The sequence below is a fragment of the Schistocerca gregaria genome, chromosome X, assembly GCF_023897955.1.
Source record: "Schistocerca gregaria isolate iqSchGreg1 chromosome X, iqSchGreg1.2, whole genome shotgun sequence".
In the NCBI taxonomy this organism is placed as follows: Eukaryota; Metazoa; Arthropoda; class Insecta; order Orthoptera; family Acrididae; genus Schistocerca; species Schistocerca gregaria.
This window is the reverse complement of record NC_064931.1, coordinates 77,691,456-77,707,738: the sequence shown is the minus strand read 5'-3', so window position 1 is coordinate 77,707,738 and position 16,283 is coordinate 77,691,456. Positions and strand designations below refer to the sequence as shown.

The following is a 16,283-nucleotide window of genomic DNA, read 5'->3' as shown; positions in this document are numbered from 1 at the left end:
CGTGACTAAAATCTCTTGAGAGAATTGTCTTCTTTTTTTATTGATGTGTGTTTACTGTTGTTTTATATTTATTTTTTCTGTATGGTTCTGAATCCAAAACTTTGCCTTGTACCAATGTATTAAGGAAGAGAAAATGGTTTCAGAACGGCTTTGACACAGAGTATTTGGGAGAAAGAAAGAACTTTTTAAGCACACATTTTTATACTTTTGCATGACATATGATACAGTGTCAGTAACATTCAAAGCAGCACAGAAAGCTAATATTTCAGAAATTATACATATACTGTTTGATAAATCTGATAAAAAAATCAAGGAAAAAAATGTTAGTTTTTTAAACAACTTGCCTTACTCCTTAATGTAGTTTCCTCTGAGGAAAATACACTTGGTCCAGTCATCCTCCAGCTTTTTCATTGCATTCGTGAAATAGTTTCTGTTATACTTTGGAAAATACTCGTTGGCTGCAACTAGCATTTTCTTATTTAATGAAAATTTCTTCCCAGATAGCCAAAGTTTCAAGTTATGGAACAGGAAGAAGTCGTGTGGGGCTAAGCCTAGTGAACAGGGTTGGTGTGGAACCAGTTCAAAGCAGATCCATGCACGTCTGCCATGGATATTGCTGATGTGTGGGATGTTGCATTATCCTGGTGAAAGAGTTCCTGTTTTCAATCCAACCTTGGTCTTTTTTTCAGCCAACCACATTTCAGATGAGCGAACAATGAAGCATAATAGAGTCCAGTCGTGGTTCTGGTTTTTTTCCAAGTTATCTATTAGGGTAATTCCCTGGGGATCCCAAAACGCAGTGGCCATCACGTAACTAGCTGACCGCCATTTTCAGTCTGACATATAATAATGGATTGAGGTTTTATCAGCTGCCACAAATCAGCACAGTCTTGTGGATTGTGATTGAACATCATCAGACATTGTGTTGAAATGTTGTGCTGGATGTACTTTTGGTTGACTGTGAGCAATTGTGTCACCCAGTTAGTACACGGCTCCTTCTCAGCCAATTCTCCTTGCAGGATATTATGCAGGCACCTATTGGAGGTGCCTACAGTCTCAGAAATCTCACAAATTTTTATTCTGTTCTTGAATTAATGTATCACGGTTTTTGATAGTGATTTCCCTTGTGGTGACTGGACCTAGATGACCAGAGCACATTCCAATTTCAGTGCTTGTTGACCACATTTAAATTCATTAATCCAAAAGTAAATGGTCTTCAATGATGGTGCAGAGTCTGTGTGAACTTTGTCTAGTTCTGTTTGGATTTGTGCAGCAGTAAAATCTTTCAATTGAAAATATTTAACAGAAACACAAAACTTGTTTTTCCTCCATTTTCAGTTGGATTCAACAAACTGACCAACTGAGACAGCTGCCAAAAATGAGCTGTACACTGTATATTGTTGAAATTCTTTATATGATCCTTGCAATAATCAAGCTTACCAAGCACGAAGGAGCAACAAAAATTTCAATTCTTTCATGGAAATTTACAATCTCAGACCAACCTCATAATGGCAAAAGGTTCACCCATAGATTTCGTGGGCCCTAGTCAAACTTTTGTGAGGGTCCACAAGCCCTCTCAGTCCATGGGAGTCAACAATCACAAATACTGATTCTTTAGTATGTTGTTTCACACATGCCCGCACAGTGTACTGTCAGTAATTTATTTATTGACTGAATGTACAATATTTGAAGAGATACAAATATTAGTACAAAGAATAACAATAATAATTATTAGCTGCTAAAAGAACCAAACCTAACATTTAGTGCACAACCTTTGCAGCATATTTCTTTATCTTGATTTTAAAAGTCTGGTTGAAACTGTCACTATGTCAGCTGAACAGTTTCAGACAATGATAGATAGAACACTGAATCATCTATGCTTGCAGCTTATGAAATTATCCACTACATTGTTGAAGCTCATTTTAGAAACAAGTTTATGTTCTATGATAACAGTGTACCAATATTACATTTTTCTATGGACTAAAGTTGACCTTAAATGACTTTCATAAATGCTAATATGCTGAATACTCTTTCATCTGAAGCAATAGTTATTTGTAAGATAATGAAAATCCTGAGTGCAATGCAAAGTTCAGGAAACATACATTGTGTTATTACTTCAAGTTGAACAAATATATTTCAAGGACAACGCAATACATGAAAGTCACAGATTAATTAAACAGAGTAATACGTGTGTCACTTTAACAGTCAAATCATAACTGAGTCCGAGTCTAGCGGCCGCTGGCTGGCTGGCCGCTTAGGTGGTGGTGCTGCTGCTGCATGTCTGGCAACCAGCGCCGTATGTAGAGGTTGCGCGTAGCTGTGTGGCGGCACTTTGAAAGATCAGGGAGTCACAACACATTGTAACTTTAAATTATAAATTTACAACTTCAATTTATAAATTTATGACTTATAAATTTATAACTTCAACTTATAAATTTCATTTAGAAGAAGCAATGGAAGCCCTTTGCTTTTTGCTGGCTTTGTCATATCTGGAGAAGTAACTGCACTCACTTCAGTCTTAGACAGATCTAGAGTAGAATTGCAAATAAATGGGAAAAAGCCAATTTTTCCTTTCTTCTAAGGTTTTTTTAATGTATTGTCCCCACAAAAAGATTCATTCTATGCTGTCCAAGGTAAATAGTGCACTATCTTTTCATGTTTCTCTTCACAGCTTCTAACATAAATTGTATGCAGTCTTAAAAATGGATCACATTTAGCCACTAACTCAATTAACCCCAAGAGGTTAACAGTATCTAACTCTCTTAACTGGTGACTACTTCACCTAACAGGGGGTAACTCCTGAGGATAAAAAGGTAATAACATCTAAAATTATGTTTAACAACTTACATAAAAATCTCTTTCTTTCTGTGATAGTTTCTGTAATATGGAGCGCACACTGCTACATTCAGGATTTGTTCATAACATCTCCATGTTAAATAATCATTTTTATGCAGCAAACTATTCTTGCGGTCGAGTAGAATAGAGTTAGCTCTTTCCAAGTTATTTTCATGCAGTCAAATCCATCATCTAGTTTCGATAACATAGATCAAATAGGCTGTATGGGATCACTCTGAAATAAAAGGCATGGCCAAGAGCAGAGTTTTTGCTAGCTGTCAGTCCAGACTAACCAATCTCTTTTTTCTTAAGATTTGTTGTTAGAGCATTTGGAGTAGAAATGATGCTTGACAAAATTTCTCCTTTGTTTGTCCACAGACCATTGAAGTGTTTGAAGATCAATATTTGAAACACCCTTTCGAACAGTTATGTCTCTGTCACTGTTCTTAAATGAATATGACAATTGCCAACGGTCATGTGGATTACAGTGATAGTAACTACATCCATCAGACTCCAACTTCTGTTTGCTTATCTGTCCTTGATCAGATGCAAAAAACATTTGACACTGCATTATCTTTCAGCAAAAAGTAGGTACCTATCTTTTTTTCTGCAGGTCTTTCACAAATTTTTCATTCCATTTACGTTTTTCTGATCACTTCTGGGCACCAGATTTATGTGCGTAACCTGACACTATTCTGAAAGTAAATAATTAAAATACCTACAAAAATATTTTTACGCAAATAAGAAAAGCTTTAAACAACAGTGACAAAGTCGTAGTATTAAGTTTTGTAACGTACCTCAGATTAAAAACAATATAAAGGAAATAGCTAGGCAGATTCACAGATACTGCTAATACCTGCCCAAGCTAAGAAGCATAATTTTCATGAAAACTTCCACACTACCAACACTCCTAATGCTAATTGAATAAATGAAAATAAGAACAGTACTTTAATTTGAAACATACCACATGCAAAACACCAGCACACTGACAATGATCCAAGTGTGAAGACAGAGTGTTGCTGTCAATGACATTTTTATGAAAATAACAAAGTCATAATGCTAGAGTCTCTAAATGCCTGTAGGCCTGTTATCAATGGAATAAATGCTATTGTTGTCACCATAGGGGCTGTAGAAAGTAACTCAATCCATATTTAAATATATTTAAATATATTTGCTGTGTATGTGCAGATGGATATGTGTGTGTGTGTGTGTGTGTGTGTGCGCGAGTGTACACCTTTCCTTTTTTCCCCCTAAGGGAAGTCTTTCCGCTCCCGGGATTGGAATGACTCCTTACCCTCTCCCTTAAAACCCACATCCTTTCGTCTTTCCCTCTCCTTCCTGAAGAAGCAACCATCGGTTGCGAAAGCTAGTAATTCTGTGTGTGTGTTTGTGTGTTTTGTTCTTGTGCCTGTCTGCCGGCGTTTTCCCGCTTGGTAAGTCTTGGAGTCTTTGTTTTTAATATATTTAATCTCTCAAATAGATATGACCATTAGTCACAGACAAACATGCCAAATGCTGGATGTGAGAACTCATCATTTTATTTTGGCGATATTGGTGTTCAGTCACCCATGCAATTGGTTATCAATATGTGTTGTAAAATTGATTTTGACCAGTTGACGGCTTTAGCTTGTCCAGATTCTGTTGAGTCATGTCAGTGGGCAGTATGGGGCACAAAGGGGAAATCTTTATGATGGCTTCAGTGTGAGGAATGTTGGACAAGAAATATGTCCAGGAGTACTGACAACATTTGAAGCTCACACTACATTCTGATCACTTGTTGAAAGGAAATGATGGATGGAAGTAATGAGGTTTCATGAAAGCAAATTAAAATGACATTAATCTGGACATGTGGTATCTATTTGTAGCTATGAAAGTGATATTAAGGTAAATTAAGGTCACGGCTCAAGTTCAAACAATAAGCAAAGTACTTCATAATAGCTACTGCAGTGCCACTAAGGGTTAGCTCAAACAGATTGTCAGCAGTGGCAAGTATCACAAAACTGAATTCTGTCAATGAATGCAAAGCAGTATTAGGTGTCATTGCCCCAAGAAAAGCCTGACATCTCATAAAAATCTCTTTGTTGTGTCAGTATATTAACTGTTATTTTAAATTTATAATCTAACAAAAGCATTGCTATTAACATTGGCTTGTACAATAGTCCAGTACAGACAGTTCAGCAAAATTTCAATCTTCAAAGAATCACAATGGAATAAAGAAGAAATGTACAAATAGAGACATAACTTTTTGCACAGGTCACCCAAAACCCCGGCCCCCTAGCATCTGACAAGGTTTACTAACCTTATAGATGGCCTTGATGGCCCTCACAAGTATTAAACAAATACTTGATTTTAAGCACTTATGTTTTAAAGTAATTCTCATTTAAATTTCAGTCTGAGTCCCAAATTTGTAATTGCATGATGTGTTTAATCACTCTAGATCATCTTCAGATCTAAAACAAAGTAAAGCCAGGTATGTACTGACTAATATTTTACAAGGAGGCAAGGAGGGGAAGTGGTGTAGTGGTCTTGCTAAAAATTTCTAGAAGTTATATTGCCTACAAATTCTCATTAAAATGCTAAAGTGTAAACAGTGGAACGAAACAGTAAAATTATAAAATGGAGCAGGGGGAATTAAGAGCAGGGAGTGTAGGTGGGGTGGAGTGGTGAGAGGAGGGTGGGCACCAATGTAGGGATGAATAGGTTTAATGTGAGAGAGTCTGTTATACTAAAACTGCCCCCCTATCCCTCCTTTCTGTCGGTTAACCCCCGAACTTCACCTAGCTGCCCTGCCATCTCTCCATCACATCCTTCTATGCTCTAACAGATAGCACTTTACTGTCCCCCACCTGTACCCTGCTCTCCCTCCCCTTCCTGCCCCAGTTACCTCCACCACTCAAATTGCTTCTCCATCATGCACAGTTGCTTGGAGTCTGGCACTGACAGCCAGAGACAATGTTTGTGGGAATGTGTGTGTGTGTGTGTGTGTGTGTGTGTGTGTGTGTGTGTAGGCATTACCCAGCAGTCAATGTTTGTGGGAATGTGTGTGTGTGTGTGTGTGTGTGTGTGTGTGTGTGTGTGTGTGTAGGCATTACCCAGCAGTCTAGAACCATGAGTTGATACAAAGATAGGTGAATACTAAACCGATTTCAGAAAAGGAAGATCCTGTATTGAACAAATTTGAAACCTGTAAACACTCCTGATGACCAGGCAGATAAACTATGCTGTAGTCACATTTGTGGACTTTAAGAAGGTCTACAACTACATGGACAGGCAGACTCTGTTGGACACTCTAGAAGAATATGGAACAGACAGAAAAACTAGGGCACACATACTACAGACACTCACAGGTACAACATCCAAAATCCAATTTTTGGGAGAAAATCCAGAACCATTCAAGATATTTGCAAGTGTCAGACAAGAAAATGGGCTCTCACTTTTTTTATTTAACATGATCTTGGACAAAATTATCAAACAGTGGGTTCGGTGGGTTCCAAAACTGTTAACAGAAGAACGCAAAAAGAAAAGGATGGGCTTTGCATTCGACTTCCTCACGTGCTATACTGAAGCAGGTGATGAGTTCCTTGATTACATTGTGACAGGCGACGAGACGTGGGTTCATCACCATACACCTGAATCCAAGCAACAATCAGTGCAATGGCCATTCGAATTCCCAAAAGCCAAGAAATGCAAAACGTCAATTTCAGCGCAGAAAATCATGACTTCTGTTTTTTGGGACAAACAAGGCATTCTTCTGTTGGAATTTATGCTTCCTGGAACGACAATTAATGCTGCTGCGTATTGCCAGACTTTGAAACGTATTTGAAGGGCAATTCAAAACAAACACAGGGGAATGCTGACAAGTCGAGTCCCCTTGCTTCATGACAACGCTCGGCCTCACACAGCGGTCATAACCAAAGCACTACTCAAACAATTCAAATGGGATGTATGACCATCTGCCATACAGCCCGGACCTTGCACCCACCGACTTCCATGTCTTCCGTTACCTGAAGTCACATCTTGGTGGAAAATCATTCCATGACGATAAAGAGATCAAAGATGACTGTGGGATACAAAAGCTTGTGCACCGACTTAACAAATGTTTGGATGACGGGGGTGATTATGTCGAAAAATAAAAAATAATCCAGTTAGTAAGATGTAACTGACGTTTTCTAAATAAATGTTCTATTTAAGGACTGTATCTTTACTTTTCGAAATGCCCTTGTAATGTTCAATAGCGACGCAAATTCTATGTTGCATCGTCAATGGTAGTGTGCGAGTGTTACAGTAAACTGGTAGTGGTGCAACTGAAACATGCTACTTGACTAACAGGAGAAGTTCCATACAGTAACCGCAACAGAATTAGTTGCTTGGAGAGCAGTCGGCATAGAGCGTCTAGTATTCAATCGCGACGCAATTTCTATGATGCATCGTCAATAAATGGGTGCGAACGTGACAGTAAACAGGCAGTTGTACGTTGGAAAAAAGCTACTTGAATTGATGGAGAAGTTCCATTTGAATACCTCACCGGTGTTAGTCGCTTGGAGAGAAGTCGTCATGGAGCCTGTATTAATCATTCGCGACTCAATTTCTATGTTGCACCGCCAATAACAGGGTGCGAGCGCTACAGTAATTTGGCAGTCGTGCATCGGAAAAAAGCTACGAGACTCCTACGAGAAGTTACATACTGTTACATTTCGTGTTAGTCGCTTGGAGAGAAGTGTGAATGCAGCATGTAGTATTCAATCGGGAGGAAACTTCTATTTCTTATCGTCAATGAGAGGGTGCGAGGGTTACAGTAAAGTGGCAGTGGTGCATCAGATAAAAACTTCTTGTCTACCAGGAGATGTTTCATACGGTTACCGTAGCCACGTTAGTCGCTTGGAGAGAAGTGGGCATGGAACCTGTAGTATTCAATTGCGACGAAATTCCTGTGTTGCATCGACAATGTTAGGGTGCGAGCGTTACACTAAACTGGCAGTGGTGTTCAGAAACATGCTACTCTACTCCCAGGAGAAGTTACATTTGGTTACCGCAGCCGCATTAGTTGCTTGGAGAGAAGTCGGCATTTAGCATGTAGTATTCAATCATGAAGAAATTTCATGTTGCGTCGTCAATGTGAGGGTGCCAGGGTTCCAGTAAATTAGCAGTGATGCATCGGAAACACGCTACTTGACTCCCAGGAGTAATTCCACGCGGTTACCACAGCTGCAAAAGTTGCTTTAACAGAAGTCGACATGGAACCTCTTTTATTCAATCGCGATGCAATTTTTATGTTGCATCGTCTATGTGACGGTGCGATTGATACAGTAAATTAGCAGTGGTGCAACGGTATAAATCTACTTGACTCCCAGGATAAGTTATATACAGTTACTGCAGAAGAGTTATTCCCTTGGAGAGAAGTCGGAATTAAGCATTTAGTATTCAATGGCAAGGCAATTTATATTTTGCATCGTCAAAGTTAGGGTGTGAGCATTACAGTAAACATGCAGTTTAACATCGGTAACAAGCTACGTGACTACAAGGAGAAGTTTCATATAATAACAACAGCCGCGTAAGTTCCTTCGAGAGATGTCAGCATGGAGCCTGTAGTATTGAATCGAGACGCAATTTCTATGTTGCAAGCGTTGAGTAGACTGGCTGTGGGCTGGCCAGAGTGGCCAAGCGGTTCTAGTCTGGAGCCGCGCGACCGCTACGGTCGCAGGTTCGAATCCTGCTTCGGGCAGGGATGTGTGTGATATCCTTAGGTTAGTTAGGTTTAAGTAGTTCTAAGTTCTAGGGCACTGATGACCTCAGAAGTCAAGTCCCATAGTGCTCACAGCCATTTTGGAACTGGCTATGGTGCATCGGAAACTAATTACGTCACACCCAGGAGAAGTTATATAAGGTTAACGCAAGCCGCGTTAGTCGCTTTGAGAGAAGGCAGTATGAAGCCTGTAGTATGCAATTGTGACTCAATTTCTATGTTGCATAGTCAATGATTGGGTGAGAGTGTTACAGTAAACTGGCAGCAGTGCATCAGAAAAATGCTACTCCCCTCCCACGAGAAGTTCCATACAGTTTCCGTAACCGTCTTAGTGCGCTGGAGAGAAGTATGAATGGAGGGTGTAGTATTCAATTGCGAAGAAATTTCCATGTTATACCGTCAATGAGAGTGTGCGAGGGTTACAGTAAACTGGCAGTGGTGCATCGGAAACAAACTTCACGACACCCATTAGAAGTTCAATACCATTACTGCAGCCGCATGAGACGCATGGAGAGAAGTCGACATGGAGCCTGTATTATTGAATCGTGACGCAACTTCTATGTTACATCGTCAATGTAAGGGAGCGAGAGCCACAGTAATGTTATGGCCATTTGATACTTGTTACGACTTCTGCACAATTTGTTAGCAGCAGACACAGTGGGTGCGCCGAAGACTGAGACGGCGTGGAGTTTTACAGTTATTTATTGAACTTTCTTTACAATTTCTCCCTCGTCATCGCTGCGCAGCCCTGCGGATCCCTCCGCCTGGCTGCTGCTGTGTAGATTCTCCGACAATGCGCGCCACTGATCGCACTCGGAAGCCTCAGGCCACCAGTGCTCCGCTGAAGCCAGGATGCCCTGTGGTTGAGATGAACTCGTCGCCGCTTGGAGAGACCGGAACGGCACGGCCATGGAGCCGCGTCATCGTGAGGTCAGCTGCCGATGTCTGCGGCACTGGCTGGTGGGAAGCCGTCAGTGGCGATGTCCGCGAGGTTCTGTCATGGACGGACCATGCGCCGTGGGCCGGGTTGCTGTGAAGTCCAGGCGTCAGTCCTCGGTGGCGTCCTTGTCCAAGACCGCGCTGCAGCCGGTCCTGCTGGAAGTTCTCACTGTAGTTAGTCAGCAATGGTGCGGACCGAACGCAGGGCGACCTCCAGAGCTGAAGTTGACATCTGGCAGTGAACGGATGACTCCTGTGAGCTGGAATAGGCTTCCGGAATCATCACCTACAAAGATTGAACATTTGGACATCGACCATGTCCGTCCTCAGATCAGAACTGCTTCCTAATGGCTTCTGTCTGTTGCTGCCTGCGCTCCACTATTTATATCTGGCAGGAGGACGTTTTTTTAGCTTTTTGTTATTACTCCCGCAGTATATTGCACCGTAACTTAGCGTGCTGGCCTCACTTCCCCTTACTCAGCACTCTCCAGGCTTCGCTCGGAGCTCGGTCTGTATGAGTCCTTACGTCAGCCGGTTGGTAGACTGTTTCTGTCAGCAAGGCTATCTGTGCCACGCTTACTTCGCATTGCCTCAGTCGCCGGCTGCCTCTGTTTTGCCATTCTCTACTGCGTGAAGTAACACTTGCTACATGTGGCCGCAACACTACTTCCTCCTAAAAATTAAATTCATCCTCGAATTTACTCTATACGCTAACTCTAGTTCTATCCTATATTCTACTTCTTCCCTATATACATCCAGGTTGCCCTGACTCATGCCCTACTGGTAATCCATTCTACAGGGAACACATGGAGCGGTCTTGCATTAACATGCTGAATTCTCCGTTTTAATATACCACACCGATAAATACAATCAACATGGTAGTAGTACTGGTTGAAATACCAATGGTCACTATGCTACGTTTCCACCTGGTATTGTACCCCTCCACATGCCTCAATAATTTCTGCATTTAAATTTGACCTTTCTCCGAGTCTACTAGGTTATCTATCATTTGCAATAGTGTAGCATCCAAGGTGTTGTTAATATACATCAAATTTTCTCCTGGAGCAATGCTGAGTGACGCATCTGGCCAGTACAACGTCAGATGAATACCTGTAACTTTGGTGACTCCCGGACTGTTGCTGGTAAGCTGAAATGATCCCCTACTATTTCGCAATTTGTCCCGTTGATTAGCAAAGCACTGTCCCGTAATTCCATCTCCATGGTTGCTGACAAATTCCCATTGTCATAACACTTGGCTGATATCCTCTCCGTAGCGAATACTGAATACAACCAATGCCTCACAACTTGCTGAAAATGTGGCGTAGACTTCACTATTATTCTCTGACACTTCGAAGCTTCTGCTTCTGCCCTAACTAACTGGATCTCACATGACCCCTTACCCGTGAAAACAACCTGTTATGGACAAATGGAAACTGACTCCGTTAGACATCTACACTCCTGGAAATGGAAAAAAGAACACATTGACACCGGTGTGTCAGACCCACCATACTTGCTCCGGACACTGCGAGAGGGCTGTACAAGCAATGATCACACGCACGGCACAGTGGACACACCAGGAACCGCGGTGTTGGCCGTCGAATGGCGCTAGCTGCGCAGCATTTGTGCACCGCCGCCGTCAGTATCAGCCAGTTTGCCGTGGCATACGGAGCTCCATCGCAGTCTTTAACACTGGTAGCATGCCGCGACAGCGTGGACGTGAACCGTATGTGCAGTTGATGGACTTTGAGCGAGGGCGTATAGTGGGCATGCGGGAGGCCGGGTGGACGTACCGCCGAATTGCTCAACACGTGGGGCGTGAGGTCTCCACAGTACATCGATGTTGTCGCCAGTGGTCGGCGGAAGGTGCACGTGCCCGTCGACCTGGGACCGGACCGCAGCGACGCACGGATGCACGCCAAGACCGTAGGATCCTACGCAGTGCCGTAGGGGACCGCACCGCCACTTCCCAGCAAATTAGGGACACTGTTGCTCCTGGGGTATCGGCGAGGACCATTCGCAACCGTCTCCATGAAGCTGGGCTACGGTCCCGCACACCGTTGGGCCGTCTTCCGCTCACGCCCCAACATCGTGCAGCCCGCCTCCAGTGGTGTCGCGACAGGCGTGAATGGAGGGACGAATGGAGACGTGTCGTCTTCAGCGATGAGAGTCGCTTCTGCCTTGGTGCCAATGATGGTCGTATGAGTGTTTGGTGCCGTGCAGGTGAGCGCCACAATCAGGACTGCATACGACCGAGGCACACAGGGCCAACACCCGGCATCATGGTGTGGGGAGCGGTCTCCTACACTGGCCGTACACCTCTGGTGATCGTCGAGGGGACACTGAATAGTGCACGGTACATCCAAACCGTCATCGAACCCATCGTTCTACCATTCCTAGACCGGCAAGGGAACTTGCTGTTCCAACAGGACAATGCACGTCCGCATGTATCCCGTGCCACCCAACGTGCTCTAGAAGGTGTAAGTCAACTACCCTGGCCAGCAAGATCTGCGGATCTGTCCCCCATTGAGCATGTTTGGGACTGGATGAAACGTCGTCTCACGCGGTCTGCACGTCCAGCACGAACGCTGGTATAACTGAGGCGCCAGGTGGAAATGGCATGGCAAGCCGTTCCACAGGACTACATCCAGCACTGTACTAGTGCCGACATTGTGCATGCTCTGTTGCCTGTGTCTATGTGCCTGTGGTTCTGTCGGTGTGATCATGTGATGTATCTGACCCCAGGAATGTGTCAATAAAGTTTCCCCTTCGTGGGACAATGAATTCACTGTGTTCTTATTTCAATTTCCAGGAGTGTAGTCTCTAGAAAATAAATCGGCATAGAGTGTGTAGTATTCTATCGCGACGCAGTTTCTGTGTTAAATCGTCAATCTGAGGGTGCGAGGGTTACAGTATACTAGCAGTGGTGAATCGGAAAGAAGCTACTTGACTCCCAGGAGAAATTCAATAGCGTGTCCGTAGCCTCATTACTCGCTTCGACAGAAATCGGCATGGAGCCGGTAATATTACTCCGCTACGAAATTTCTGTATTGCATCGTCCATGTGAAGGTGCGAGGGTTACAGCAACTGGCATTGGTGCATCGGAAAGAAGCTACTTGACTCTCCGGAAAAGTTCCATAAGATGTTAAAATAAAATGGCTCTGAGCACTATGGGACTCAACTGCTGTGGTCATCAGTCCCCTAGAACTTAGAACTACTTAAACCTAACTAACCTAAGGACGTCACACACATCCATGCCCGAGGCAGGATTCGAACCTGCGACCGTAGCAGTCGCACGGTTCCGGACTGCGCGCCTAGAACCGCGAGACCACCGCGGCCGGCTCCATACGTTGTCCGTAGCACCGTTAGTAGCTTGGAGAGAACAGGTGATGGTATCTGTAGTATTATACCTCGACGCAATTTCTGTGTAGCATGTCAGTGTGAGGACGCGTGGGCTACAATAATTTGGCAGTGGTGCATCGGAAACAAGTTACTTGACTCCCAAGAGAAGTTCCATACGGTGTCTGTTTCCGTGTTAGTTACTTGGAGCGAAGTAGCATAGAGCCTGTAATATTCTATCACGAAGAAAATTCTGTGCTGCATCGTCAATGTGAGGGTGCGTGTGTTACAGTAAACTGTAGTATTCAACGGCGATGGAATTTCTGTGTTGCATCGTCAGTGTCTTATAGGGAGGGGTACAGTAAACCAGCAGTCATGAATCGGATACAAGCAACTCGACTCACATTAATTGGATATGAACAACTTGACTGCCATGAGTGGTTCCATGCATTGACCGTATCCGCCCCAGTATCACAGATGTACACTAGCAGAGTGACGCAAATAATGTCCTCTACTCATGTGCTGTAGCTCTGGACCTGCCTAATGGCGAGATAACTCCTGAGGGTGGTATGCGTCTCTTGAAAAGAAATCGGCATGGAGTGTGTAGTACTGAATCGCGACGCAATTTCTGTGTTAAGCCATCAATGCTAGGGTTACAGTAAACTGGCAGTGGTATATCGGAAACAAGCTACTTGACTCCCAGAAGAAGTTCCACAGGGTGACCTTAGCTGCATTAGTCGTTTGGAGAAATGTCGGCATACAGCCTGTAGTTTTCAATCACTACGAAAATTCTGTGTTGCATCGTCAGTGAATGTAGAGAGGTTTACAGTAAACGGGTTGTCGTGAATTGGATACAAGCTATTGGACCCCCATTAATCGGATAGAAGCTACTTGACTTCCATGAGAGGATCCATGCCTTGATGGAAGATGCCCTAGTATCATACATGTACACTTGCAGAGTGATGCTGACAATGTCCTCAACTCATATGCTACTGCCCTGGACCAGCCTAATGGTGAGATAACTCCAGAGGGTGGTATTAGTCTCTTTTGTATCCCACCTGGAAGGCGCCACGGGGGTAGGAGCAGGAGCAGGAAAAATACGCAGGTACTGCATGTAAATAAATGCGGTTTACTGCAGCCTGAATATATATACAGAGGCATACATAACTTGTACAGATGAGCATAGTCTCAAGCTGAAGCTAAGTGTCCCGGCCATCTGCTGTTGATCAAATGGGCTGAATCTACAGTGGTGCTCGTAGAGCTGAACAGCGCCTGCTAGAGGGCAAACTTAACTGGCAGCTACACCATGGCATGCTAGCTATCGATACCACATCCCTCCTCCCTGAAACGACACACCTTCGTCGAGTATGGCTTCCGACGGTGGGTGGAGGGCCCAGGGGGGCAGCAGCTGAGGGGGCGGTCAGCGGAACTGCCGGGCTGCGCTGTCCACCCGCGACCCCGAATTGCTCGCGAGGGGGCGAGGAAAACACCCCGTGGTAAACCTGCCCAGGCCACCCCCACTACTGGGTATGCTCAGAGGAGGAGGCGGAGCAACGACCTCCATGGGCGATGGCGGCGGCAGTGGCGGCGGCGTGACAGCAGCCTCAGCGTCCATCAGCTCCAGCACCGCGGAGGGACACGGCGGCGGTGGCACGGCGGTGGCCGGAGGTGGGGCCGTGCCGGCAGCGGGAGGCGCCTGTTCGGAGCCGGTGAACAGAGCGGCAGCTGCGACGACGGCAGGCGCGCTCACGGAGGCGCGAGCGTCGGAGGCGCCGTCGGTGGAGGCGTGGGCTGAGGCGGCGGAAGCCGCGAAGCCTCCAATTCTGCCGGAAAACAACCAGCGGCAGGAAACCGAGTATGACACAAACGAATCTGGTTCGAGTGTCGCTTGACGGTGCCGGAGGGTCCAGGAATGAGAAATAAGGCGCTGCCAAGCTGACGAAGAATGCCCCCCTGCTCCCGGCGCTGCCTGCCAGAGAAAACGCAATACAACACCAAATCGTGCGGCGCCAAGCCAGAACGACGCGAAGTAGCGGGAGAGAGCGGCGGCGGGTGCAATAGCTTCAGGAGCGACCGATGGGCGTGGGCATGTAGCAATTCCGCTGGGGAATGGTTGCCGCACGGCTGAGAGCGATGGGAAGCAAGGAAAGGCCAGAGTGTGCGCTTGAGAGAGTGCATGGCGCGCACCTTGCTTATCTGCGACTTAAACATACGCACAAATCGTTCAGCCTCGCCGTTCGGCTGGGGGTGGAACGGGGCTGAGGTCAGATGGCGAATGCCATTACCAGCACAGAACGCTTCAAACTCTGCGGACATGAATTGGGGGCCATTGGCGGAGACAATAAATTCAGGAAGGCCCTCAATGCAAAAAATAGACGTCAAACCCCAAATAGTGCTGTAGATTTATTAGATGACATTGGGACAACAAAAGTAAAGTTGCTGTACGCATAAATAACTATCAACCAGCGGGTGTCCCAGAAAGGACCCGCAAAATCAATGTGAACGCGCTTCCAAGGCGCAGTAGGAGTCGGCCACGCAAATAAGCGCTGACAGAGAGCAGAGTGATGTTCCGTGCAAGAGCGACAGTTAGCAAGTAAATTCTCAGCACTATGGGACTCAACTGCTGTGGTCATTAGTCCCCTAGAACTTAGAACTACTTAAACCTAACTAACCTAAGAACATCACACACATCCATGCCCGAGGCAGTATTCGAACCTGCGACCGTAGCAGTCGCACGGTTCCGGACTGCGCGCCTAGAACCGCGAGACCACCGCGGCCGGCTCTGTGTACCAGATGGAGGCCATTGAGTACGAATATACTGAAAAAGAATCTGCAAAGAAGCATCAGCGGCCATCGCGGAAGCAATGCGACGAAAATCCACCGGAAAACATCAGATAATTGCTTATATTGCGATTCAATAAACATGCATGACAATTCGGCATCAGCATTGCCATGCTGGGCCGTAGGCCGAAACAAGATTTCGTAACTGTAGTTGGACAAATTTTGTGCAGTATGGGCCGGAACTGGCTTTGACAGGTGGAACAACGACGTCAAAGGCTTATGTTCGGTGACCAAATAGAACTTTCAACCTACAAAAAATCATGAAACTTTGTTACTCCATATACAATAGCTAAAGCTTCTTTCTCGATCTGAGCATAGTTTTGCTGGGCAGAATTGAGCAACTTAGACGCGAAAACGATCGGACGATCGACAGAATTAATGCGATGCGAAAGAACCGCTCCGATACCGTGCAAAGATGCATCGACAGCCAAAACAACTGGTTTGGAGGGATCGAAAGGAATCAAACAGCTATCACTAAAAAAAAGCAGATTTTAGCTTGTGGAAAGCAGTGTGACAATCTGAAGATCAAACAAAAGGAACGTTCTTACGCCGAAGGCGATGCAAAGGCGCTGCAAATCTGCGCTGCATT

The 16,283-nt window shown here is 44.9% G+C and overlaps 1 protein-coding gene across 1 annotated transcript; it reads right to left on the bottom strand.

Moving 5' to 3' along the window:
* Positions 1-14,273: 14,273 nt before the first annotated feature.
* On the bottom strand, positions 14,274-15,707 carry LOC126297911 (uncharacterized). Its single transcript, XM_049989219.1, has 2 exons — positions 15,673-15,707; positions 14,274-14,676 (listed from the first exon to the last, which is right to left on the bottom strand). The coding sequence occupies exons 1-2, from the start codon at positions 15,705-15,707 to the stop codon at positions 14,274-14,276; spliced, it is 438 nt and encodes a 145-aa protein (XP_049845176.1).
* Between the last annotated feature and the right edge of the window lie 576 nt (positions 15,708-16,283).

Bases quoted from the DNA above. Each gene is read 5' to 3' on its own strand.
- LOC126297911 (XM_049989219.1), bottom strand. From the start codon at position 15,707: ATGGCCGCTGATGCTTCTTTGCAGATTCTTTTTCA. The intron at 14,677-15,672 runs GTATATTCGTAC...GTTTTCCGGCAG, and splicing joins TCTTTGCAGATTCTTTTTCA to AATTGGAGGCTTCGCGGCTT.